A 26,526-nucleotide genomic window follows, 5' to 3' on the forward strand; every position below is an offset into this window, starting at 1 on the left:
TGTGTGTGTGTGTGTGTGTGTGTGTGTGTGTGTGTGTGTGTGTGTGTGTGTGTGTGTGTGTGTGTGTGTGTGTGTTCAGACCCTGAAAGAGGCCAGTGAGAATGCGAGGAAGGACTTCCATCGAGAGGCCGAGTTGCTGACCAACCTGCAGCACGAGCATATCGTCACCTTCTACGGTGTGTGTGTGGAGAGCGACCCCCTCATCATGGTGTTTGAGTACATGAAGCACGGGGACCTCAACAAGTTCCTCAGGTAAACCATTCTTTGGGCATGTTCAAATTAGGCATATACTGCATAAAAGCACACTATATGTTTCAATAAGATTTTTAATAACACTGCTAGCTTATTATTGAACTCCATGTACAGATAGGACAGATGGAAATGTATTTCCTTAGGCATTAATCACGCAAACACATATATTTTTTATTCTGACACGGCATCAGTGAGATCCAAACCTATAATCTTCTGTTCTCTATCGATGGAATTAGTCCACTGCGATACCAGGATGAAGCTCGCTTGCCATGTTTTTTACGCATGCCAAGCTGTTCATTTAAGTCTATTCAAACAGCCCCCATTTCAAAGTAAACAAGCACTCAGTTAGTGGTCGGCGGGCGCGGCCAACACACCTGAACACACTTAACAAGATAGAGGATAATAAGAGTTTTGTTGATGCTGAGAACAGAATGTATATATTTTCTCGTTCTCTGAACATGACTAAAGTTTTTATGGAAAGTTTTCTTAACGTTCTGAGAATGGAATGTATATGTTTTTAAATAACGTTCTTAGAATGTTCTCTGAACGTTACTTAAGTTCCTTGTGGTTTTTATGGAAAGTTTTCTTAATGTTCTCAAGAACAATTTGGAAAATGTCTTTAAATAGAACCATGAGGAAACCTTTGTGAAACGTTATGCTGAAGTGCTGAAAGACCCACAGAAGAGCGTTGTTTCTTAACGTTCTATGAACTATTTAAAACATTCCCAATGTCAAACCAGATGGAGAATGCTTCTAGAACATTACCATCATTGAAATATGAATGTAACCATGTTTGAACTTTTGGGAAACGTTCGGTTCAAATAATGAAATACCAAGAATATTGTTTTTTCGTCAAGTTCCTTAATTAATGTAGTGGGCTAAATCAGGGTCACACACACTGTACAGTAGTGATTCTCCTCGACTCACCCCAAACCATCTCAATTGGATTGAGGCCAGGTGATTGTGGAGGCCAGGTCATCTGATGCAGAACTCCATCACTCTCCTTCTTGGTCAAATAGCCCTTACACAGCCTGGAATGTGTTGGGTCATTGTCCTGTTGAAAAACAAATTATAGTCTCACTAACCACAAACCAGATTGGATGGCGTATGGCTGCAGAATGCTGTGGTAGCCTTGCTGGTTATGTGAGCTTTGAAATCTAAATAAATCACATACAGTGTCGCCAGCAAAACACCCCCACAGCATCTCACCTCCTCCTCCATGCTTCACAGTGGGAATTACATATGCAGAGACCATCCGTTCACCTACTCTGCATCTCACAATGACACGGCAGTTGGAACCAGAAATGTCTAATTTGGACTCATCAGACCAAAGGACAGATTTCCACCGGTCTAATGTCCATTGCTTGTGTTTCTTGGCACCAAGCAAGTCTCTCCTTCTTATTGGTGTCCTTTAGTAGTGGTTTCGTTGCAGCATTTCGACCATGAAGGCCTGATTCACACAGTCTCCTCTGAACAGTTGAAGTTGAGATGTGTCTGTTACTTGAACTCTGTGAAGCATTTGTTTGGGCTGCAATTTCTGAGGCTGGTAACTCTAATGAACTTATCCTCTGCAGCAGAGGTAGCTCTGGGTCTTACTTTCCTGTGTCAGTCCTCATGAGAGCCAGTTTCATCATACCTCTTGGTTTGGTTTTTGCGACTGCACTTGAAAAAACATTCAAAGTTCTTGAAATGTTCCGCATTGACTGACCTTCATGTCTTAAATGAATGATGGACTGTCGTTTCTCTTTGCTTATTTGAGCTGTTCTTGCCATATTTGACCTGTTCTTGCCATAAATTCCACTAATTAACTTTTATCAAAGCACACCTGTTAATTGAAATGCATTCCAAGTGACTACCTCATGCAGCTGGTTGAGAGAATGCCAAGAGAGTGCAAAGCTCTCATCAAGGCAAAGGGTGGCTTATTTGAAGAATCTCAAATATAAAATATATTTTGATTTGTTTAAAACTTGTTGGGTTACTACATGATTCTTCCGTATGTGCTATTTCATAGTTTTGATGCCTTCACTATTATTCTACAATGTAGAAAATAGTTAAAATAAAGAAAAATCCTTGAATTAGTAGGTGTGTCCAAAATGTTGACTGGTACTGTATATACAGTATATAGAAAAATAAATACCTTATTTGCATAAATATTCAGTCCCTTTGCAATGAGACTTGAAATTGAGCTGAGGTGCATCTTGTTTCCATTGATCATCCTTGAGATGTTTCCACAACTTGATTGGAGTCGACCTGTGGTAAATTCAATTGATTGGACATGTTTTGGAAAGGGACACACCTGTCTATATAAAGTCCCACAGTTGACAGTGCATGTCAGACCTAATCCCAAGCCATGAGGTCAAAGGAATTGTTCATTGAGCTCCGAGACAGGATTATGTTGAGGCAGAGATATGGGGAACGGTACCAAAGAATGCAGCATTGAAGTTCCCGAAGAACACATTCACCTCTATCATTCTTAAATGGAAGAAGTTTGGAACCTCCAAGACCCTTCCTAGAACTGGCCGCCCGGCCAAGCTGAGCAACCGTGGGAGAAGGTCCTTGGTCAGGGAGGCGACCAAGAACTCGATGGTCACTCTGACAGAGCTCCAGAGTTCCTCTGTGGAGATTGGAGAACCTTCCAGAAGGACATCGATCTCTCCAGCACTGCACCAATAAGGCCTTTATGGTAGAGTGGCCAGAAGGAAACCACTCCTCAGTAAAAGGCACATGACAGCCCGCTTGGAGTTTGCCAAAAGGCACCTAAAGACTCTCAGACCGCAAGAAACAAGATTCTCTGGTCTGATGAAACCAAGATTGAACTCTTTGGCCTGAATGCCAAGAATCACGCTTGAAGGAAACCTGGCACCATCCCTACGGTGAAGCAAGGTGAGGATGTTTTTCAGCGGCAGGGACTGGGAGACTAGTCAGGATTGAGGCAAAGATGAATGGAGCAAAGTACAGAGCGATCCTTAATGAAAATCTACTCCAGAGCGCTCAGGACCTCAGACTGGGGTGAAGATTCATCTTCATACAGGACAACGACCCTAAGCACACAGCCAAGACAACGCAGGAGTGGCTTCGGGACAAGTCTCTTAATGTCCTTGAGTGGCCCAGCCAGAGCCTGGACTTGAACCTGATTGAACATCTCTGGAGAGACCTGAAAGTAGCTATGCAGCAATGCTCCCCATCCAACCTCACAGAGCTTGAGAGGATCTGCAGAGAAGGATAGGACAAACTCCCCAACTACAGGTGTACCAAGCTTGTAGCGTCATACCAAAGACGACTCGAGGCTATAATCACTGCCAAAGGTGCTTTAACACAGTACTGAGTAAAGGGTCTGAATGCTTATGTAAATGTGACATTTCAGTTTTTGCTTTGTCATTATAGGGTATTGTGTGCCGATTGATGAGGGGAAAAAAATAATGAAATACATTTTTGAATAAGGCTGTAACCTCTATGTAGTACTGTACACCGGAACATAGTCTGTTCTGGTCTTGGGGATTGTGAAGAGACCTCTGATGGCATGTCTTTTGGGGTATGCATCGTTGTCCGAACTGTGTGCTAGTAGTTTAAACAGAGAGCTCGGTACGTTCAGCTTGTCAACACCTCTTACAAAAAAAAGTAGTGAAGAGGTCAATCTCTCTTCTACTTTGAGCCATGAGAGATTGACATGCATTTCAATAATGTTAGCTCCCCGTGTACTTTTACAGGGCCAGCCTTGCTGCCCTGTTCTGAGCCAATTGCAATTTTCCCAAGTCCCTCTTTGTGGCACCTGACCACACTACTGAACAGTACTCCAGGTGCGACAAAACAAGGGCCTGTAGGACATGCCTTGTTGATAATGTTGTTAAGAAGGTAGAGCAGCGCTTTATTATAGACAGACTGTTCCCCATCTTAGCTAATGTATCAATATGTTTTGACCATGACAGTTTACAATACAGGCTTACTCTAAGCAGTTTAGTCATGTTGTTAGTAAAGATTTTTTTTTAATTAAAGGGCCTAAACAGCTGCCCTGGGGAATTACTGATTCTACCTGGATTATGTTGGAGAGGCTTCCATTAAAGAACACTATCTGTATTCTGTTAGACAAGTAACTCTTTATCCACAATATAGAATATATATGACTTTTGCTTCCCTCCAGATCTGAGGACACACACTTTCTCGTAGGCTTAAATTGAAGATATGTCAAATAGGAGTGGCAATATCGTCCACTATTATCCTCAGTTATTTTCCATCCAGGTTGTCAGACCGCAGTGGCTTGTCATTGTTGATAGACAATAATCATTTTTTCACCTCTTCCACACTCACTTACCGGAATTCCATAAGTACAGTGCTTGCCTTTTGTACTTTGGTCAGATATACTTGGATGTGTAGTGTCAGAGTTTGTTGCGGACAAGTTTGCTAATCTTGTCAATGAAAAAATCATTAAAGTAGTTGGCAATATCAGTCGGTTTTTGTTACACTCAATGAGGACAATTGTAAGGAGTCAGGCGCAGAGAGCAAAGGTAATGGGGAAAACCACTCTTTAATGTCCAACCAGATGAACAACTGGTAACGTCAAAAACATTTGGCATAAAAATCCGATTTGAATAAAGTACACACTGGAAAACAAATCCAGAACGTGGAAAACCCCAACATAAATGAACAACCTCATACAAAACAGAAAGACAAGCCCGCACAAACAGAAACGGGCTAAACGAACTTAAATAGCACCACCCTAACAACCAAACCATAAACAGGTGAAATCAATTAGTCAAAACCAAACGAAAAGGAAAAAGGGATCGGTGGCAGCTAGTAGACCGGCGACGACGACCGCCGAGCGCCACTCGAACAGGAAGGGAAGCCACCTTCGGTAATACTCGTTACAGTTTTGTGATGAATGAGCCATCTGATTCAATGAATGATGGAGCTAAGTTTGCCTTTTTTCCCAAAATTCCATTTAAGGTGCTCCAAACTTTTTACTCTCATTCTTTACATCATTTATTTTTGTTTCACTGTATAGTTTATTTTTATTTTTATTTAGTTTAGTGACACTATTTCTCAATTTGCAGTACGTTTGCCAATCGGTTGGGCTGCCAGACTTATTTGCCATACCTTTTGCCTCATCCCTCTCAACTGTAACATTTTTCAATTCCTCTTCAATCCAAGAGGATTTAACAGTTTTTACAGTAATTTTCTTAATGGGTGCGTGCTTTTTAGTAACTGGAATATGTAATTTCATAAATCTGTCAAGTGCAGCGTCTGGTTGCTCCTCATTACACACCACAGACCAGCAAATATTCTTTACATAATCAACATAAGAATCACTACAAAACTTATTGTATGACCTCTTATAAACTATATCAGGCCCAGCCTTTGGAACTTTGGTTTTCCTAGATATGGCTACTATGTTGTGATCAATACATCCAATGGATTTGGATCCTGCTTTAAAGCAGATTTCTGCAGCATTAGTAAAGATGTGATCAATACATGTTGATTATTTCATTCCTGTGCTGTTTGTAACTACCCTGGTAGGTTGACTGACAACCTAAACCAGGTTGCAGTCACTGCTCAAAGTTTGATGTTTTTTCTGGAGTGGGCAGCTTGATGAAAGCCTGTCACATTGGTATGAATGATTCGGGAGACAGGCGCAGGAATGCGTAATTTAAAAAAATATTATACCCAAATTACGGCGTGCCGTGTAAAGGCACAGGGACGAAGACCAAACAAACACTATACAAAACACAGGGTACAAACCCAAAACAAAAGAGCGAGGAGTACCTCGAATAAATAACACACGCACACAATGATTAACACACGGGACGAGACCCGTAATCATCTGTGCAATCCACAATGGCACAAAAGACAAAACACACAGCGCAGGTACTCACACGCACCAACGGACATAGTAACAAAAATCGACAATGGAAACCAAAGGGCACACTTATACAAGTACTAATCAGTCGGAATAGGGGACAGGTGTGCGCAATGAATGTTCCGGAAGGATCCGTGACATCAATATTTAAATCACCCTGAAAATATAATTCTCTGTTGATATCACATACATTATCAAGCATTTCACACGTATTATCCAGATACTGACTTTTATCACTTGGTGGTCTATAGCAGTTCCCACCAGAATGGGCTTTAGGTGAGGCAGATGAAGACATGTTACTGTAGACATATTACTTCAACAGTATTTAACATGGGATTTTCTCTAAGCTTTACAGGGATGTGGTTTTGAATATAGACCGCAACACCTCACCCATTGACATTTCTGTCTTTTCGGTAGAAGGCATAACCATGTATTGCTACCACTGTATCATCAAAGGTATTATCTAAGTGGGCTTCAGAGATTGTTCAAATATGAACGTCATCTGTTAAAAGCAAGTGATTGACTTCAGGAACTTAGTTTCTTAGTCTACATATGTTAATATGGGCTATTTTTAGCACTTTTCTGGGTTGCTTGATTGTTTTTAATGCTTTACTGGGAAGCTTTTCAGAAGTAGACTTGCTCATGTTATTTACATTGGAGCTGATCGTGCACAGTGAGCTGCACACAGTGGACTTCCTACTAAGGCACTCCGCCTCAGTGCTGACTGTGTAACTGGTTCATAGGCACATGATTACTGCATACAATAGCTGTAGGATCAACAGAGGTATTCAGGGCAGTTAGAGGGACATAAACTTACTTACTTACATTGTGTCTGCCAACGCCCTTGGGATAATGCACATTTGATGCAGCATTATGACAATTTAGTGTCACAATGGTAGGGATTAACTGAGTTGATCTTGTGTCATTGATAATTAATTGTCTCAACGGAGCCTTGAAATGCTTGGACAGAGTCCAGTAGCCAAGATGATTTGGATGGACTCCAGCATTCCTGTAGAGTATCTTCTGTTTCCAGAATGTGTCAAAGTTAACTGTAAAAGTGATTCAAACAGAGCTACAATAATATTTTAGCCAGGTGTGTAATTACAGTAGCCATTGACTGCAGGAGAGGACTACATGTGCTAAGTATGTTCCAAAGCCAAGCAACTATCCTGCACCATTCCTAGAAAATTGTGGGAAAGTAGTATGCAAAATAACAATAGGACAACCACGCTCTCACTAAGTTCTAAGAAAGATATGGGATGTCACATTTCTGGTAGTGATTTGGAATTTCAATAGATTTTTTCTCCCCTCTCCTTCTGTAGGGCTCACGGTCCCGACTCTGTGATGATGGGTGACGGTCCGACAAACCGACCCGTGGAGCTGACCCAGTCGCAGATGCTGCACATCGCCCAGCAGATCGCTGCAGGCATGGTCTACCTGGCCTCCCAGCACTTTGTCCACCGAGACCTGGCCACACGCAACTGTCTGGTGGGAGAGAACCTGCTGGTGAAGATCGGTGACTTCGGCATGTCCCGAGACGTGTACAGTACGGACTACTACAGGGTAAGTGTATGTGTCGCCCTCTTTTTTCTTGGCCTTGTACTACCTCCCTTTGCATGGGTCTCCCTCTCTCTCCCTGCATGGGCATGATCAGCAGGCTATAGAGTCTTCGTCCTCTTGTCACGATTGTCTGTGGTGGTAGAAGGAGAGGACCAAAGCGCAGCGTAGTTAGTGTTCATCTTGAATTTTAATAGACAGAGAACACTAAATGAAACTAATACAAAAACAATAAACGACAACCGTGAAGCTAAATAACAAATAGTGCTGACACTAAACACTACACATAGACAATCACCCACAACCAACAATACAAAACAGGCTACCGAAATATGGTTCCCAATCAGAGACAACGCAAAACAGCTGTCTCTGATTGAGAACCATATCAGGCCAAACACATAGAAATAGACAAACCAGACATACAACATAGAATTCCCACTCAGATCACACCCTGACCAAACAAAAAATAGAAACATACAAAGCAAACTATGGTCAGGGCGTGACACCTCTTCAGAACTGTTACAATACAAAAGAGTATTCAAGCACTTTCAAGTTTCAAGTTCCTTATGTCATATGCGCAAGTACAGTTAACTACCTTTTTTGCAAACTCAAAACCCAACAATGCAATAATCAATAGCAATGTAATACTAGAAAAAACACACACGAAATTCAAAGAAATATGAAGGAAACAATAAGTGAGTAAGTAAGTAAGCATACTATATATAGGGTCAGTTCCAATACCATATTTACAATGTGCAGGGATACTGGAGTGATGGAGGTAGATATGTATAAGGGTAAGGTGATTAGGCAACAGGATTTAAGATAAACAGAGAAGCAGCAGCTTGTATGTGAAGGGGTGTGTGTAGTCAATATAAATGTACAGTATGTGCATATTATGTGTGAGTGAGAAGATGATGGAGTGAGTGTGTGTGAGTGTGTAGCGCCCTGAGAGTGTGCATAGTGACAAACAATGTAAATAAAAAGGTCAATGAGGATACAAGGTTCATTCAGATTTTGTTAGCTATTTATCAGTTGTATTATTTGGGAATAGAAGCTGTTCAAGAGCCTGTTGGTGTCAGACTTGATGCACCGGTACCGCTTGCCATGCGGATGCAGAGAGAATAGTCTATGGCTTAGGTGGTTGGAGTCTTTAACAATTTTCCGGGCCTTCCTTCCACACCACCTGATATAGATGCCCTGAATGGCAGGGAGCATGGCCCCAGTGATATACGGTGCTATTGCCATACCAGGCAGTGATGCAGCCAGTCAAGATGCTATCAATGGTACAGCTGTAGAACTTTTTGAGGATTTGAGGGCCCATGCCAAACTTACTGACATTGAGGGAGAGGCTGTTGCTCTGTTACCACATTGCCAGGTCACAGACTTCCTCCCTGTAGGCTGATTAATCGTCACCGGTGTTCAGGCCTACCACCGTCGTGTCATCAGCAAACTTGATGATGGTGTTGGAGTCGTGCTTGGCACGCAATCATCGGTGAACAGGGAGTACAAGAGGGGACTAAAAACATACCCCTGTGGGGCCCCTGTGTTGCGGGTCAGTGTGGCGGAGGTATATTGCCTACCCTTACCAACTGGGGTTGGCCGGTCAGGAAGTCCAGGATCCAGGTGCAGAGAGAGGTGTTCAGACCCAGTCCTAAGCTTGGACACAAGCTTGGAGGTGACAATGGTGTTGAACCCTGAGCTGTAGTCAATGAACTGCATTCTCATATAGGTATTCCTATTATCTAGGTGGATGAGGGCAGTGCAATTGAGATTGTGTCATCTATGGATCTGTAGGGGCGGTATGAATGTGTGCCATAACCAGCCTCTCAAAGCACTTCATGATTACAGAAGTGAGTGCTACAGGGCGGTAGTCATTGTTGGATGAAGCCTTAGAGTTCTTGGTGACAGAAATTATGGTAGTCATCTTAAAACATGTGGGGATTACAGACTGGGACAAGAAGTGGTTGAAAATGACCTTGAATATGCCTGCCAGCTGTTCTGCGCATGCTCTGAGAACGCTTCCTGGAAACCCGTCTCACGTTGGCCTCACAGAGCGAGATCACCCAATCCTCTGGGTCGGTGACGGCCCTCACACCCGGCACGATGTTATTGTTGTCAAAGCGTGTATTGGGTTCGTCTGGTAGAGAGGCATTATGGGGCAGATCACAGTTGGGTCTTCATTTGTAATCCGTAATCGACTGTAGACCATACCACATACGGTGGGCGGCGGAGTCTGTGAGTCCACCTTATTCCTATATTGTCCTTTTGCTCGTTTGATGACTCTGCGGAGGTCATAGCGCAACTTCTTGTACATATTCCTGTCCTCGGCTGTAGCATCAGGGTTGTCTACGATCGCTCTGTGTGCAGTAGCCCTGTCCTTTAGTTTAGCGCCAGCCTCGGTGTTAATCCAGGGCTTTTGATTGGGGAAGCAGTGAACCCTCACCGCGGGGAAAACGTTGCTGATGCATTTTCGAATGAAGCCGGTGACAGGGGGTTAACTCGTCAATGTTATTGGCGGAGTGTTGAAACATATTCCAATCAGTGCTAGCTAAGCAGTCCTGTAGCATGATCTCTCATTCTGGTGACCATTTCTCAAATCACGGGTACTTCTTGTTTGAGTTTCTGCTTGTAAACTGTAAATTTGTTCGCATTTAGTAGGATATTTTACATTACCAATGGAATAGGAATTGGAGGATGTATAGTACCATGTGTCTTACCCTGCCGTGCAATAACACATTAATTGGATGATGTAATTTATAAAACATCTTGGAGGATGTATAGTATAGTACGTCTTGTCCTGAGGCCAGACTGCTTGTTGCATGTAAGCGTTTGTGGCTAACGTCAGCGGCTAATGCAGCAGGTTAGGATACTAACGCAGCAGGTTAGGAGATCTAACATAGCAGGTTAGGAGAAATTACGTAGCAGGTTAGAAGAAATTACGTAGCCGGTTAGGATAATTAAGTTAAAGTTAGGGAAAGGGTCAAGGGAAGAGTTAGCTAAAATGCTACAGTTGTCCCCAACACGAGTCAAACACGCTGGACGGTCACATTATAAGGCCACCCATCCTCCCCGACCAACCTATCTACTTTCGTTTCTATGTTAAGTAACCAGACCATGAATCCATTTGTAACGTAACACATAATACTAAATGGAGGTACACAAATGTATGTAACATATCCCTGACAGACAGACGGATGGACAGCTGAGAGCTGTGTCTCTCTGTCTGTCTGTGCTCTGCCATGAATTAATATGATTGACAGGAGCTTAAAAGGGCCCTAAACGACACCCACCCTTTGCTCAAATAGTGTCTCTGTGTTTGGATCTCTCTTACTCCATCTCTTCATTCCTCTATCTCTCTCACCGCGTCTCTGTCTGTCTGTCTGTACTATTATTCCCCTCCCCACACACCCCAGAAACAAACATGTCAGTCAACTACACTCAATACTGTACAACATCGCACACGCACACACGCACACATGCACACACACACACAGACACACACACACACACACACACACACACAAAAACAAACACCTCCACTTAGTACAATTAACCACTGGAGTTTCGCCAAAGCAATGTGCAAAGGCAGCACAGCTTAAGTTATATCAGACAGTCCCTATGAAAAAAAGTAATTAAAGAACTCTATTAGTATGCAGCTCCGATACTACAGAGAACGAGAGCGGGGCAGAAAAGGAGGGAAAGAGGAAGAGAGAGGGACAGAGAGAGGGAGAGAGAGATGAGGAGAGAAGGGGGAGGCGAAATGGAGTGTGAGTCAAAGAAATCCACACAAATAAAGATGCAAGAGAGGAGGGGTACGGGAGAAAAGAGAAGAGAGGCTTCAGAGTGAAGAGGTTGAGAGAAGGGGCCGAGTGTGGAGAGAAAGAAACGAGAAAAGAGAAAGGAGCCAATGATAGAGAGATGCTGAGAAATAGACTGAGAGCTGCTCTCTCCCCCTATAGATGGGTGAAAGAATGATGAACAATGATGTCATAGGAGGGGTCAGAAGGTGGACCAGCACAAGTGGCTTCCTGTCTATAGATTATGCCTGACAGTGGCTGCATCTGAAGTGGTACCCTATCCACTAGTGCAATTCAGACGCACCAACACACTCAGAAAAAAAGGAACCGAATTGTACATAAAGATCAGCCTCTTTTCTCATTTCTCTTTAATCCGCATGACCACACAAATCTGTATGCTTTTTAATTACAGACCGACAGACAAGGCTCGCTATACTCACTCCTGGGGATAAGAAACACAATGATTCCCAGTGGAATGACAATCTCCGTAGAAACACAAGGCAACGCAATTCAGTCTACTTGAAAAGGGAGGGGGAGTTTTGGTCACAGGTCCAGCAATGGCTGAAGAATTGCAACATTTACCTATAGCTAACTGCAGATAGCACTACAGGGTGATCTGAAAAGTCATAGTCAATCGATCAATAACATACTAATACTTTAAGCAAAAACATGTATTTTTAATTTACAATCTGTTGAAATTATGAGAATAGAAAGGTTCAGAACTTCTGTGAAACATCACAGCACAGTTGAACAATATATAAATCCAATATGGATGGTGTTAAGAGATAGATGGGAGGAGTTGAATGGAGCGGAAGGTTGGGAATAATAACAACTAATAACAAGATAACTAATGTAAAATATACTGTGTACGTAAAACGTATATAGGTTCAGAACTTTTGTGAAAGAAATAGATGGGAGAGGTTGAGGTTAGAGGAAGGACAGGAGTAAAAACAAACAAAATATAACTATTGTAAAATACATTGTGTCTGTAAAATGTATACAGTATGTATAAGCTGGAAGTAGAAACCTAAGTGTTGTTCACTAGTTTACTCCAATTAGGAGGAGGGTGGTAGGGTTAGAAGGTAATAAAGGAAAATATATATATTTTTAAATGTGTTAATATATGTATGTATATATGTTGTGGTGGTTCATTTCTTTACTATCAAATGAGGAGAGACAAACTTATCACACAAGTCAGAGTTACACTTAAATTAAATCTTCAATAACTTATTAATAAGGGAGCAGGCCAATACAACACACACATATAAAGTGAATCGATTGAGTGCTCTACGATAATGATGGCTGGCGATTCACGCTCAGATGATTCGTTGAGAGCCCCGAGACAAAAGTACAAAGGTATTTTATAGCCAAGATACACCCCTTTCAACCTACATGACGAACAACAGATATATAGAATGGATCACAAGGTTAAGATTGGTATGAAAGATACCTATAATTCATAGAAGACAGTATCTGCTGTGTCAACAGTTTTCATTGTGTAGAGACCAGTGTCTGGCACCGTATAGAACAGAAACATTAACTCATACTCTGGAATGCTCTTTAGATTTTATCACCCAAAAGACATCGTAAATCTCCTATTCCGTTGCACAAAACAACCATTTGATGCAATAAAAGTATTATAACATAATCTTGCAATTTTCCACTATAATCCCCCATTTTGAGAATCCTCTCAATTTAAAAGAAAATCACAAGATTTAAGAACATTCATTCACATGTAGAAAATACATACATTCTACATAAACCAAGAAGCATTAAAGCAATAACTCATTGCATGGGTTCCTGCACGTGACCGGCTGCCATAGCACTGGCTCAGGCTCCTTCCAAGAAACTTAGCACTGTCTCCCATTTCAACCTCCAACACATTTTCAAAGCACTCTAGCAATTTGTCTGGGGGGGTTATGATACACAGTCACCTGCACGAACCCATGAAGAAAAACAAAAGATGCATATAATTTATGAGATTCAAAGCTATATCTTCGTAGACAGTGAAAAACACATATTTAATGCATAAATGCAGTGCATGCAGCAATGGAGTTTAATAAAATAAGCTTTAGTTATCTATCACACTCCAATGGATCAGAATGGTGGAAATAACTATTTTCATCCCAGAAACAAAAATTAGCATATCTTGTTGGACAAATCCAGGTAGTGACACCTAGTTAAAGTAAAATGTATTCCATTGGTGCCTAATGAACATGACCCAAGACAACCATCACGATTCCACTATTTATAAGGCAATGCCTATAGATTAAATAAAGTAGGATCAGTTTCACTCTCCGGATCAGAGTTCCCCTCTCCATTCACCAAGGCATGCTGAGATTCCGTCAATATCTTTAGTACACAACAACAATCAAAACAATCAATCCCTAATACATGAATTGCTTCACTCATATAGTTATTAACATACTAAACTCAAATAAATCCTTCAGTTTTAAAAATCATTCAGTTTCCAAATCATAATTAAAAACCCAATTAATTATCCAACCCAAATTTAGAATGACATTGCTCAGTGATTCAAATTGGTCCTATCACTCAAAGTCAAAACCCCTCAATTTAACACATATCAACATTGGCAGAATGTACATTAATATTAACATCCAGTATAATTATCCTATAATTCAACTATTAACTAATTTATCACGATTATAATACAGATCAGTATCTCAATTAATCTAAATTACTATAATTTTATGAATTGTGTGTAGACCTCTACAATCAACCTGATACCCCAAAGTCTAAAACAATTTTGGGCACAGTTGACCAACCCCTTCAGGCACTGATTCTTCTGGCGTCCTTTTTGTCTTCTTCAGATAGCTTTACAGTTCAAAGTGGAATGCCATGAAAATGTCCCAATTTCAATGTTTCACCTGAGCTGCCATCACCTTTACCACCCATTATTTGTTGTCCATTCGTCAACCAGTATACCAAAAACATAAGAGAAGTTTGGAGCAGATTTGTCCCCATGCTCACTCCACGTGGACTCCGCTCACAGTCCTGATAAAAGCCTCCCGGGTGGCGTAGTGGTCTAGGGCACTGCATCGCAGCGCTAGCTGCGCCACCAGAGACTCTTCGTTCGCGCCCAGGCTCTGTCGCAGCCGCGACCGGGAGGTCCGTGGGGCGACGCACAATTGGCCTAGCGTTGTCCGGGTTAGGGAGGGTTTGGCCGGTAGGGATATCCTTGTCTCATCGCGCACTAGCGACTCCTGTGGCGGGCCGGGCGCAGTGCGAGCTAACCAAGGGAGCCAGGTGCACGGTGTTTCCTCCGACACATTGTTGCGGGCGCGCGCATGGCTTTCGACCTTCGTCTCTGCCGAGCCCGTACGGGAGTTGTAGCGATGAGACAAGATAGTAATTACTAACAATTGGATACCACGAAATTGGGTAGAAAAGGGGGTAAAATAAAAAATAGATATAAAAAAAAGTGGTGCGGACAGGGCCGTATTGAACGCCTTTGTTGCTATTCTTCAGCCAGTTAGATGGGGGTTTGAGGTACACACACTGTTCGGTCCAATTATCTCTTCCATGCATTATGATATCGTCTGATGTCACTTTTCATGATAACCTCAAGAGGACAGATCAGAACAACAGTTTAGTTCAGTTCATTAACTATATGATAAATTATTACTTTTAGCAATTATTCTTAATACAAATGTCTAAGCATATGTCAAAGAGAATAACAACACATTCTATTGAAGCTGTTCTTTCAAGTTGGCTTATACTCCCCATCACACCATTAACTCTATCGCAGAGCCACAGGATCAGGAAGTTAGACCTATGACCCATCGGGAATAGCACAGAACAAACTACACAACAATACACTCCTTCACATATCACTCCATACACATCACTAAAGATATGTAAACTTTAATCCAAAACCTCAGAGGACTGTTACCTCCCCCATTTTGACACATAACTCCCTTTGTGAGTAACGTGTAAAAAAAAAACACTACTGGTCAAAAAATAAAACAACATTTCAAAAAACAAAATCAAATTAAAATCACTACTCGTAAGAACTCCATAAATAAAAATAATTGTATCCATACGGTCGTAGGAATATAGACTTAAGGCAGCCTACCTTTAGTCAAAGGCAACGACCTCTCTTTTTTCACATTGATCCAAATCACAAATAAGGCTAAGAACTATAAACTTCATCATAATTATCAATATTTCAAATGACCTTTAAATCAGTATTACAAATGACCTTAAATTCATTAACCAAATGGCTTTCCAATGAGGGTGATCAAACCACAATGGAAAGTCATTTACAGAGGTCATAGGTCATGCAAACCCTTCAGAGAAGTGTTTCTTACTATATTAGACAAATTAATTAAAAACAGTCAAACATTACATACATGTCGTATCCCAGGTTTCCAGTACATTCCTTTCCCAAAATAATTCATGAGTTTAATTAAAACTCAGAAAATAAAAACTTCAGAAAATTCCGTGTGTGTGCATGCCCCTTTAAGATACCTTGGCACTAAGACAAATGGAAAACTCACTAAACCCAAAGCCTTTTTGTCCTAGACTTGGTACTCCGGTACCGCTTGCCATGCGGTAGTAGAGAGCACAGTCTATGACTGGGGTGGCTGGGGTCTCTGACAATTTTTGGGGCCTTCCTCTGACACCGCCTGGTGTAGAGGTCCTGGATGGCAGGCACCTTAGCCCCAGTGATGTACTGGGCCATAAGCACTACCCTCTGTAGTGCCTTGGGGTCAGAGGCCGAGCAATTGCCATACCAGGCGGTGATGCAACCAGTCAGGACGCTCTCGATGTTGCAGCTGTAGAAACTTTTGAGGATCTCAGGACCCATGCCAAATCTTTTTAGTTTCCTGAGGGGGAATAGGCTTTGTCGTGCCCTCTTCACGACTGTCTTGGTGTGTTTGGACCATTCTAGTTTGTTGGTGATGTGGACACCAAGGAACTTGAAGCTCTCAACCTGCTCCACTACAGCCCCGTCGATGAGAATGGGGGCGTGCTTGGTCCTCCTTTTCCTATAGTCCCCAATCATCTCCTTAGTCTTGGTTACGTTGAGTGATAGGTTGTTATTCTGGCACCACCCGGCCAGGTCTCTGACCTCCTCCCTATAGGCTGTCTCGTCGTTGTCGGTGATCAGGCCTACCACTGTTTGGTCGTCTGCAAACTTAATGATGGTGTTGGAGTCGTGCCTGGCCATGCAGTCGTGGGTGAACAGGGAGTACAGGAGGGGGCTGAGCATGCACCCCTGGGGAGCTCCAGTGTTGATGATCAGCATGGCAGATGTGTTGCTACCTACCCTCACCACCTGGGGGTGGCCCTTCAGGAAGTCCAGGATCCAGTTGCAGAGGGAGGTGTTTAGTCCCAGGATCCTTAGCTTAGTGATGAGCTTTGAGGGCACCATGGTCTTGAAGGCTGAGCTATAGTCAATGAATAGCATTCTCACATAAGTGTTCCTTTTGTCCAGGTGGGAAAGTGCATTGTGGAGTGCAATAGAGATTGCATCATCTGTGGATCTGTTTGGGCGGTATGCAAATTGGAGTGGGTCTTGGGTTTCTGGGATAATGGTGTTGATGTGAGCCATTACCAACCTTTCAAAGCACTTCATGGCTACGGACGTGAGTGCTACGGGTCTGTAGTCATTTAGGCAGGTTGTTTTTGTGTTCTTGGGCACATGAACTATGGTGGTCTGCTTGAAACATGTTGGTATTACAGACTCAATCAGGGACATGTTGAAAATGTCAGTGAAGACACCTGCCAGTTGGTCAGCACATGCCCGGAGCACACGTCCTGGTAATCCGTCTGGCTCCGCAGCCTTGTATATGTTGACCTGTTTAAAGGTCTTACTCACGTCGGCTACGGAGAGCGTGATCACACAGTCCTCCGGAACAGCTGATGTTTTCATGCATGCCTCAGTGTTACTTGCCTCGATGCGAGCATAGAAGTGATTTAGCTCATCTGGTAGGCTCGTGTCACTGGGCAGCTCGCGGCTGTGCTTCCCTTTGTAGTCTGTAATAGTTTGCAAGCCCTGCCACATAAGACGAGCGTCAGAGCCCTGTATTGAAACTTTGCCTGTTTGATGGTTTGTCGCAGGGCATAGCAGGATTTCTTGTAAGCTTCCGAGTTAGAGTCCCGCACCTTGAAAGTGGCAGCTCTACCCTTTAGCTCAGTGCGGATGTTGCTTGTATGGCTTCTGGTTGGGGTATGTACGTACAGTCACTGTGGGAAGGACATCCTCGAAGCACTTATTGATAAAGCCAGTGACTGATGTGGTGTACTCCTCAATGCCATCGGAAGAATCCCGGAACATGTTCCAGTCTGTGATAGCAAAACAGTCCTGTAGTTTAGCATCTGCTTCATCTGACCACTTTTTATAGACCGAGTCACTGGTGCTTCCTGCTTTAATTTTTGCTTGTAAGCAGGAATCAGGAGGATAGAGTTGTGGTCGGATTTACCAAATGGAGGGCGAGGGAGAGCTTAGTACGCGTCTCTGTGTGTGGTTTACAGGTGATCTAGAATTTATTTCCCTCTGGTTGCACATTTAACATTTGGTAGAACTGATTTCAGTTTCCCTGCATTAAAGTATCCGGCCACTAGGAGTGCCGCCTCTGGGTAAGTGGTTTCCTGTTTGCTTATTTTCTTATACAGCTGACTGAGTGTGATCTTAGTGCCAGCATCTGTCTGTGGTGGTAAATAAGCAGCCCCGAAAAGTATAGCTGAAAACTCTCTAGGCAAGTAGCGTGGCCTGCAATTTATCACAATATACTCTACTTCAGTGGAGCAAAATATAGAGACTTCCTTAGATGTCGTGCACCAGCTGTTGTTTACAAATATTCACAGACCCCCCCCCCCCCCCCCCCCCTCTCGTCTTACCGTAGTGTGCTGTTCTATCTTGCCGGTGCAGCGTTTATCCTGCTAGCTGAATATCCATGTCATCATTCAGCCACGATTCCGTGAAACATAGGATATTACAGTTTTTGATGTCCCGTTGGTAGGATATTTGTGATCGTACCTCGTCTAATTTATTGTCCAATGATTGCACGTTGACGAGTAGTATTGATGGTAACAGCAGCTTTCCCACTCGCCTTCTCCGGGTCCTGACAAGGCATCCGGCTCTTTGTCCTCTGTACCTGCGTCGCTTACTCTTGCAAATAACAGGGCTTTCGGCCCTGTGGGGTGTTTGGAGAATGTCCTCTGCATCCTCCTACTCAAACAACGTTCTACGCTTACCTCTATCTGTCACGTTCCTGACCTATTTATGTTAGTTTTTGTGTGTTAGTTGGTCAGGACGTGAGGTTGGGTGGGCATTCTATGTTATCTGTTTCTATGTTGGTTTCGGTTTGCCTGGTATGGCTCTTGATTAGAGGCAGGTGGTTTGCGTTTGCCTCTAATTAAGAGTCATATTTAGGTAGGGCATTCTCACTGTTTGTTTGTGGGTGATTGTCTCCTGTGTCTGTATGTATGTTCGTACCACATAGGACTGTAGCGTTTGTTTGTTTCGTTTCGATGTCGTCTGTTTCCTGTACGTAAGTTTATGTTTAGTTATGTAAGTTTATGTTCAGGTTGCGTCAACGTCGTTTTGTTATTTTGTAGTTTTGCAAGTGTTTGTTTCGTTTCGTGTTGCCATCATATTTTATAATAAAGATGGCTTATTTCCCTAAGCCTGCGTTTTGGTCTTCAGATCCCTCTCTCCTCACCTCATCCGAGGATGAGGAGAGCGTCATCCGTTACAGAATCACCCACCAACAAGCTAAGACCAAGCGGCAAAGGAAAACGAAACGGAGTAAGGGACAAAACAAGGATTTCTGGACATGGGAACAGATAATGAATGGAGAAGGTCCCTGGGCTAAGGCAGGAGAAAATCGCCGTTCTCAGGAAGAGAGGGAGGCAGCTAAAGCCCAGGAACGGTGGTTTGAGGAGGCAGCAAGGAGACGTGGCTGGAAGCCCGAAAAGCCGTGGGAACAGGTGGAGGCACTGAGGAGAGCAGAGGCTACCGGGGAGAGGAACCGGAGCTATGAGGGAACGCGTCTGGCACGGAAGCCAAAAAAGCCCGTAAGTAATTCCCAAAAATTTCTTGGGGGGGGCTAGGAGATAGTGGGCCAAGGGCAGGTAGGAGACCTGCGCCCACTTCCCAGGCTTACTGTGGAGAGCGGGAGTACGGGCAGGCGCCGTGTTACGCAGTAGAGCGCACGGTGTCTCCTGTACGAGTGCATAGCCCAGTGCGGGTTATTCCACCTCCCCGCACTGGTAGGGCTAGATTGGGTATTGAGCCAGGTGTCATGAGGCCGGCTCAACGCGTCTGGTCTCCAGTGCGTCTCCTCGGGCCGGCATACATGGCACCGGCCTTACGCATGGTTTCCCCGGTTTGCCTACATAGCCCGGTGCGGGTTATTCCACCTCCCCGCACTGGTCGGGCAACCGGGAGTATTCAACCAGGTAAGGTTGGGCAAGCTCAATGCTCAAGAGTGCCAGTACGCCTCCACGGTCCGGTATTTCCGGCAACACCTCCCCGCCCCAGCCTAGTACCTACAGTGTATACACTACGCACTAGGCTACCAGTGCGTATCCTGAGCCCTGTTCCTCCTCCACGCACTCTCCCTGTAGTGCGTGTATCTAGCCCGGTGCCTCCAGTTCCGGCCCCACGCACTAAGCTACCAGTGCGTCTCCAGAGCCCTGAACCCACTGTATCTTCTCCCCCTACTAATCCTGATGTGCTTGTCCTCAGCCCGGTGTCACCAGTGCCGGTACCACGCATCAGGGATAGAGTAGGCTTTGAGAATACAGTGTGCCCTGTCCCTGCTCCCCGCACTAGTAGGAAGGTGCTTGTCATTAGCACGGTGCCTCCAGTTCCGGCACCACGCACCAGGTCTACAGTGCGCCATATCCGGCCAGAGCCATCCGTCTCCCCAGCGCCATCTGAGCCATCCGTCTCCCCAGCGCCATCTGAGCCATCCGTCTCCCCAGCGCCATCTGAGCCATCCGTCTCCCCAGCGCCATCTGAGCCATCCGTCTCCCCAGCGCCGTCTGAGCCATCCGTCTGCCAGGAGCCTGCAAAGCCGCCCGTCTGCCATGAGCCTGCAAAGCCGCCCGTCTGCCATGAGCCTACAGAGCCGTCAGCCAGACAGGAGCCGCTAGAGCCGTCAGCCAGACAGGAGCCGCTAGAGCCGTCAGCCAGACAGGATCTGCCAGAGCCGCCAACCAGACAGGATCTGCCAGAGCCGCCAACCAGACAGGATCTGCCAGAGCCGCCAACCAGACAGGATCTGCCAGAGCCGCCAACCAGACAGGATCTGCCAGAGCCGCCAACCAGACAGGATCTGCCAGAGCCGCCAACCAGACAGGATCTGCCAGAGCCGCCAGCGAGCCATGAGCAGCCAGAGCCGTCAGAGCGCCATGAGCAGCCAGAGCCGTCAGAGCGCCATGAGCAGCCAGAGCCGTCAGAGTGCCATGAGCGTCGAGAGCCGTCAGCCTGCCATGAGCGTCGAGAGCCGTCAGCCTGCCATGAGCGTCGAGAGCCGTCAGCCTGCCATGAGCGTCGAGAGCCGTCAGCCTGCCATGAGCGTCGAGAGCCGTCAGCCTGCCATGAGCGTCGAGAGCCGTCAGCCTGCCATGAGCGTCGAGAGCCGTCAGCCAGCCATGAGCATCGAGAGTCGTCAGTCAGCCATGAGCTGCCCTTCAGCCTGAAAAGGCTAGATACCCAGAACTGCCCATCAGTCCAGAGCTGTCTCTCTGTCCGGAGCTGCCTTTCAGTCCGGAGTTGCCCCTCTATCCTGATCTCCCTCTCTATCTTTATCTACCTCTATAGTCTTATCTATCCCTCTGTCTTGGTTTATCTCTCTGTCCCGGTATTGTCATTATTAGATATGTTATTAGGAGGATTTTGTGGGGGAAGTAAGAGGGTGGACATTCTTGAAGGGAGGGGGCTAGGATGGATTATGGTGGGGTGGGAACCGCGCCCGGAGCCTGAGCCACCACCGTGGTTAGATGCCCACCCAGACCCTCCCCTAGACTTTGTGCTGGTGCGTCCGGAGTTCGCACCTTGTGGGGGGGGGGTACTGTCACGTTCCTGACCTATTTATGTTAGTTTTTGTGTGTTAGTTGGTCAGGACGTGAGGTTGGGTGGGCATTCTATGTTATCTGTTTCTATGTTGGTTTCGGTTTGCCTGGTATGGCTCTTGATTAGAGGCAGGTGGTTTGCGTTTGCCTCTAATTAAGAGTCATATTTAGGTAGGGCATTCTCACTGTTTGTTTGTGGGTGATTGTCTCCTGTGTCTGTATGTATGTTCGTACCACATAGGACTGTAGCGTTTGTTTGTTTCGTTTCGTTTCGATGTCGTCTGTTTCCTGTACGTAAGTTTATGTTTAGTTATGTAAGTTTATGTTCAGGTTGCGTCAACGTCGTTTTGTTATTTTGTAGTTTTGCAAGTGTTTGTTTCGTTTCGTGTTGCCATCATATTTTATAATAAAGATGGCTTATTTCCCTAAGCCTGCGTTTTGGTCTTCAGATCCCTCTCTCCTCACCTCATCCGAGGATGAGGAGAGCGTCACCCGTTACACTATCATAAGATTAAAAACAAACTTGACAACTTTCTCTTCTCTTTCAGCTTCACATTTATGAAATGTCCAAGACTTAAAAATAACATGTAATGCGCCAAATGTATAAAATACATCAGTCAATCCATAAGAATACATTTTTCTTTTAGGTAACTGTCTCTTCTTTGATTCAGTTATTTAAATACGACTCCATTCCCAAAATGTTATTCCAGCAGACCGTTTAAGCAACAGACAACGTATTACATCGAAATCACCTCGCTATTTATGTTCAATTAATTTGTCTTTCAATTTGAACTAAGCAAGCTGTTAAAACGTTCAGTTTATATCTTAAGCAAACACTGGTGGCCGTATCTTTCCAGGCAAAACACACCAATAGTTGAATTACAACACCATGCTATTGAAATTTTATGTTTACCTTTATTTAACTAAGCAAGTCAGTTAAGAACAAATTCTTATTTTCAATGATGGCCTAGGCACAGTGGGTTAACTGCCTTGTTCAGGGGCAGAACAACATATTTTTACCTTGTCAGCTCGGGGATTCGATCTTGCAACCTTTCGGTTACTAGTCTAACAGCTCTAACCACTAGGCTACCTGCCGCCCCAAATCCAGAACCTTTACATTTTCTAGAAATGACGAAGAAATGACGAAGATTTCTAGAAATGACGAAGAAACCCCTTAAATAACCCAATTTACAATTGTCTGTAGTCGTTATTATGTGCCTGATGTTACGACACAATTCCCAGAAAATAGCCTTAATTAAAGGTCCAAGCGTTTCTCCGGTGAGATTCTCACATGCCAAAGGAATAGATTAGCAAAGAGTTAAATTGACATTCATTGAGAGGAAACAAATCTTGCGCTTTTTGATAAAAGTAGATTATGTTTTCTCATGCAATGTATTTCAATTAATTTGTCAGAGTCGTGTGTATAGGTGGCAGGGAAGTCAGGCGCAGGAGAGTCAAACGGAGTGTAAAATTGAGTCTTTTAATGAAAGTCCAAATACATGCTCCATAACACTAATAAGAAACGAACAAACAAATATGGGTACGAAGACCCCGTCGCGCACCTATACACGTAAAAAACAATACTAACAAGAAACAATCTCTGACAAAGACATGAGGGGAAACAGAGGGTTAAATACACAAGAGGTAATGGATGGGATTGAAAACAGGTGTGTGGGAAGACAAGACAAAACCAATGGAAAATGAAAAATGGATCGATGATGGCTAGAAGACCGGTGACGTCGACCGCCGAACACCGCCCGAACAAGGAGAGGCAACGACTTCGGCAGAAGTCGTGACAGTACCCCCCCCTCTGACGCGCGGCTCCAGCAGCGCGTCGACACCGGCCTCGGGGACGACCCGGAGGGCGAGGTGCAGGGCGATCTGGATGGAGGCGGTGGAATTCTTTTAACATGGAAGGATCTAAAACGTCCTCCACCGGAACCCAGCATCTCTCCTCCGGCCCGTACCCCTCCCAGTCCACGAGGTACTGAAGGCCCCTCGCCCGACGTCTCAAATCCAAAATGGATCGAACAGAGTACGCCTGGACCCCCTCGATGTCAAGAGCTGGCGGAGGAACTTCACGCACTTCAGCCTCCTGGAGCGGGCCAGCCACCACCGGCCTGAGGAGAGACACATGGAACGAGGGGTTAATACGGTAATTAGTGGGCAGTTGTAACCTATAACATACCTCGTTCACTCTCCCCAGGACTTTAAACGGCCCCACAAACCGCGGACCCAGCTTCCGGCAGAGCAGGCGGAGGGGCAGGTTTCGGGTCGAGAGCCAGACCCTGTCCCCTGGTGCGAACACCGGGGCCTCACTGCGGCGACGGTCTGCGCCAATTTTCTGGCGCCTTATGGCGCGCTGAAGGTGGACGTGGGCTGCCTCCCAGGTTTCCTCAGCGCGCCGAAACCAATTGTCCACCGCAGGAGCCTCGGTCTCGCTCTGATGCCAAGGAGCCAGAACCGGCTGATACCTTAATACACATTGAAAAAGAGTGAGGTTAGTGGAGGAGTGACGTAGCGAGTTCTGGGCCATCTCTGCCCAGGGCACGAACTTCGCCCACTCCCCCGGCCGGTCCTGGCAATAGGACCGCAAAAACCTGCCCACATCCTGGTTAACTCTCTCCACCTGCCCATTACTCTCGGGGTGAAAACCTGAGGTAAGACTAACCGAGATCCCCAGACGTTCCATGAACGCCTTCCAGACCCTTGATGTGAACTGGGGACCCCGATCAGACACTATATCCTCAGGCACCCCATAGTGCCGGAAAACGTGTGTAAACAGGGCCTCTGCAGTTTGTAAGGCCGTAGGGAGACCGGGCAAAGGGAGGAGACGACAGGACTTCGAAAACCGATCCACAACGACCAGGATCGTGGTGTAACCCTGTGAAGGTGGAAGATCAGTCAAAAAATCCACCGACAGGTGCGACCACGGCCGTTGAGGAACGGGTAAAGGTTGAAGCTTACCTCTGGGCAGGTGTCTAGGAGCCTTGCACTGGGCGCACACCGAGCAGGAGGAAACATAAATCCTCACGTCCTTAGCTAAAGTGGGCCACCAGTACCTCCCATCAAGACAGCGCATCGTCCGACCTATCCCAGGATGACCAGAGGAGGGTGACGTGTGAGCCCAATAGATCAATCGGTCGCGGACAGCAGACGGAACGTACAGACGACCAGCTGGACACTCAGGAGGAGAGGGCTCTGCACGTGATGCCCGCTCAATGTCCGCGTCCAGCTCCCACACTACTGGCGCCACCAAACACAAAGCTGGGAGTATGGGAGTGGGATCCATGGACCGCTCCTCTGTGTCATACAGCCGAGACAATGCGTCTGCCTTGACGTTCTAGGAGCCTGGTCTGTAATTAAGGGTGAAAACAAAACGGGTGAAAAACATGGCCCACCTTGCCTGGCGAGGATTCAGTCTCTTCGCCTGCCGGATGTACTCCAGATTGCGGTGGTCAGTCCAGATGAGAAAAGGGTGTTTAGCCCCCTCAAGCCAATGCCTCCACGCCTTCAAGGCTTGTACGACAGCTAACAGCTCCCGGTCCCCCACATCATAGTTTCGCTCTGCCGAGCTGAGCTTCTTCGAAAAGAAAGCACAGGGGCGAAGCTTCAGTGGCACACCCGAACGCTGAGAGAGCACTGCTCCTATCCCAGCTTCGGATGCGTCCACCTCCACTATGAATGGCAAAGAGGGATCCGGATGAGCCAACACAGGCACTGAGGTAAACAGAGTCTTCAGGTGTCCAAAAGCCCTGTTCGCCTCAGCCGACCACTGCAAGCGCACCGGGCCCCCCTTTAGCAGTGAGGTAATGGGAGCAGCCAACTGACAAAAACCCCGGATAAACCTCCGGTAGTAATTGGCAAACCCTAAAAAACGCTGCACCTCCTTTACCGTGGTTGGAGTCGGCCAATTACGCACGGCTGTAATGCGGTCGCTCTCCATTTCCACTCCTGAAGTGGAAATCCGATGCCCTAGGAAGGAGATGGATTGTTGGAAGAACAAGCATTTCTCAGCCTTGACATATAGATCATGCTCTAACAGGCGACCAAGCACCCTGCGCACCAGGGACACATGCTCGGCACGTGTAGCGGAGTATATCAGAATATCATCGATATACACCACTACACCCTGCCCATGCAGGTCCCTGAAGATCTCATCTACAAATGATTGGAAGACTGATGGAGCATTCATCAACCCATATGGCATGACAAGGTACTCATAATGACCTGAGGTGGTGCTAAATGCCGTCTTCCACTCATCACCCTTCCGAATACGCACCAGATTGTACGCACTCCTGAGATCCAATTTTGTGAAGAAGCGTGCCCCGTTCATTGACTCAATAACTGTATTTATCAGAGGTAACGGGTAACTATATTTCACCTTGATTTTATTGAGACATCGATAATCAATGCACGGGCGTAAACCGCCATCCTTCTTCTTCACAAAAAAGAAACTCGAAGAGGCTGGTGAAATGGATGGCTGAATGAACCCCTGACGCAGGGATTCAGAGATATATGTATCCATAGCCACCGTCTCCGCTTGCGACAGGGGATACACGTGACTCCTGGGATATGCAGCGTCTACCAGGAGATCTATCGCACAATCCCCCCCATCGATGAGGTGGTAATTGAGTCGCCTTCTTTTTACGCCTTCTTTTTATATGCAGGAGAATCAATAAGGAAAAGACTAATCTTCTCCTTGTGACCCTCCTGCATTATCATACACAAAGGTGCGGTGACCTCCCTGATAAACCCTGAACCTAATGGTCGACTATCTAAGGAATGAATAGGGAAAGGCATATCCACAGAAACAATAGGGATCCCTAAACTATGAGCTAAATCTTTATTAATGAAATTCCCAGCTGCGCCTGAATCTACTAGTGCCTTATACTGAGAATGCAGGGAAAAATCCGGAAAAGTGACAGAGACAAACATAAGTGCGACAGAGGGCTCTGGATGAGAATGGTGCCTACTCACCTGGGGGGATGCCAGAGTGCCCTGCCTGCCTTCTCTATT

General features: G+C 45.3%; 1 protein-coding gene across 3 annotated transcripts in view; it reads left to right on the forward strand.

The window, feature by feature from the left end:
* The window catches only part of LOC129826026 (BDNF/NT-3 growth factors receptor-like), a 115,968-nt gene that overhangs the window by 57,415 nt on the left and 32,027 nt on the right, over positions 1–26,526 (forward strand). For 2 of the 3 annotated variants that reach the window (XM_055886288.1, XM_055886291.1), the window contains 2 exons: positions 80–252; positions 7,426–7,672. In XM_055886288.1, coding sequence (XP_055742263.1) covers positions 80–252; positions 7,426–7,672 — 420 coding nt within the window. The remainder of the gene's footprint in view (positions 1–79; positions 253–7,425; positions 7,673–26,526) is intronic. The other variant, XM_055886290.1, reaches the window with a different exon arrangement.

This window comes from Salvelinus fontinalis, chromosome 28, assembly GCF_029448725.1.
Source record: "Salvelinus fontinalis isolate EN_2023a chromosome 28, ASM2944872v1, whole genome shotgun sequence".
NCBI lineage: Eukaryota > Metazoa > Chordata > Actinopteri > Salmoniformes > Salmonidae > Salvelinus > Salvelinus fontinalis.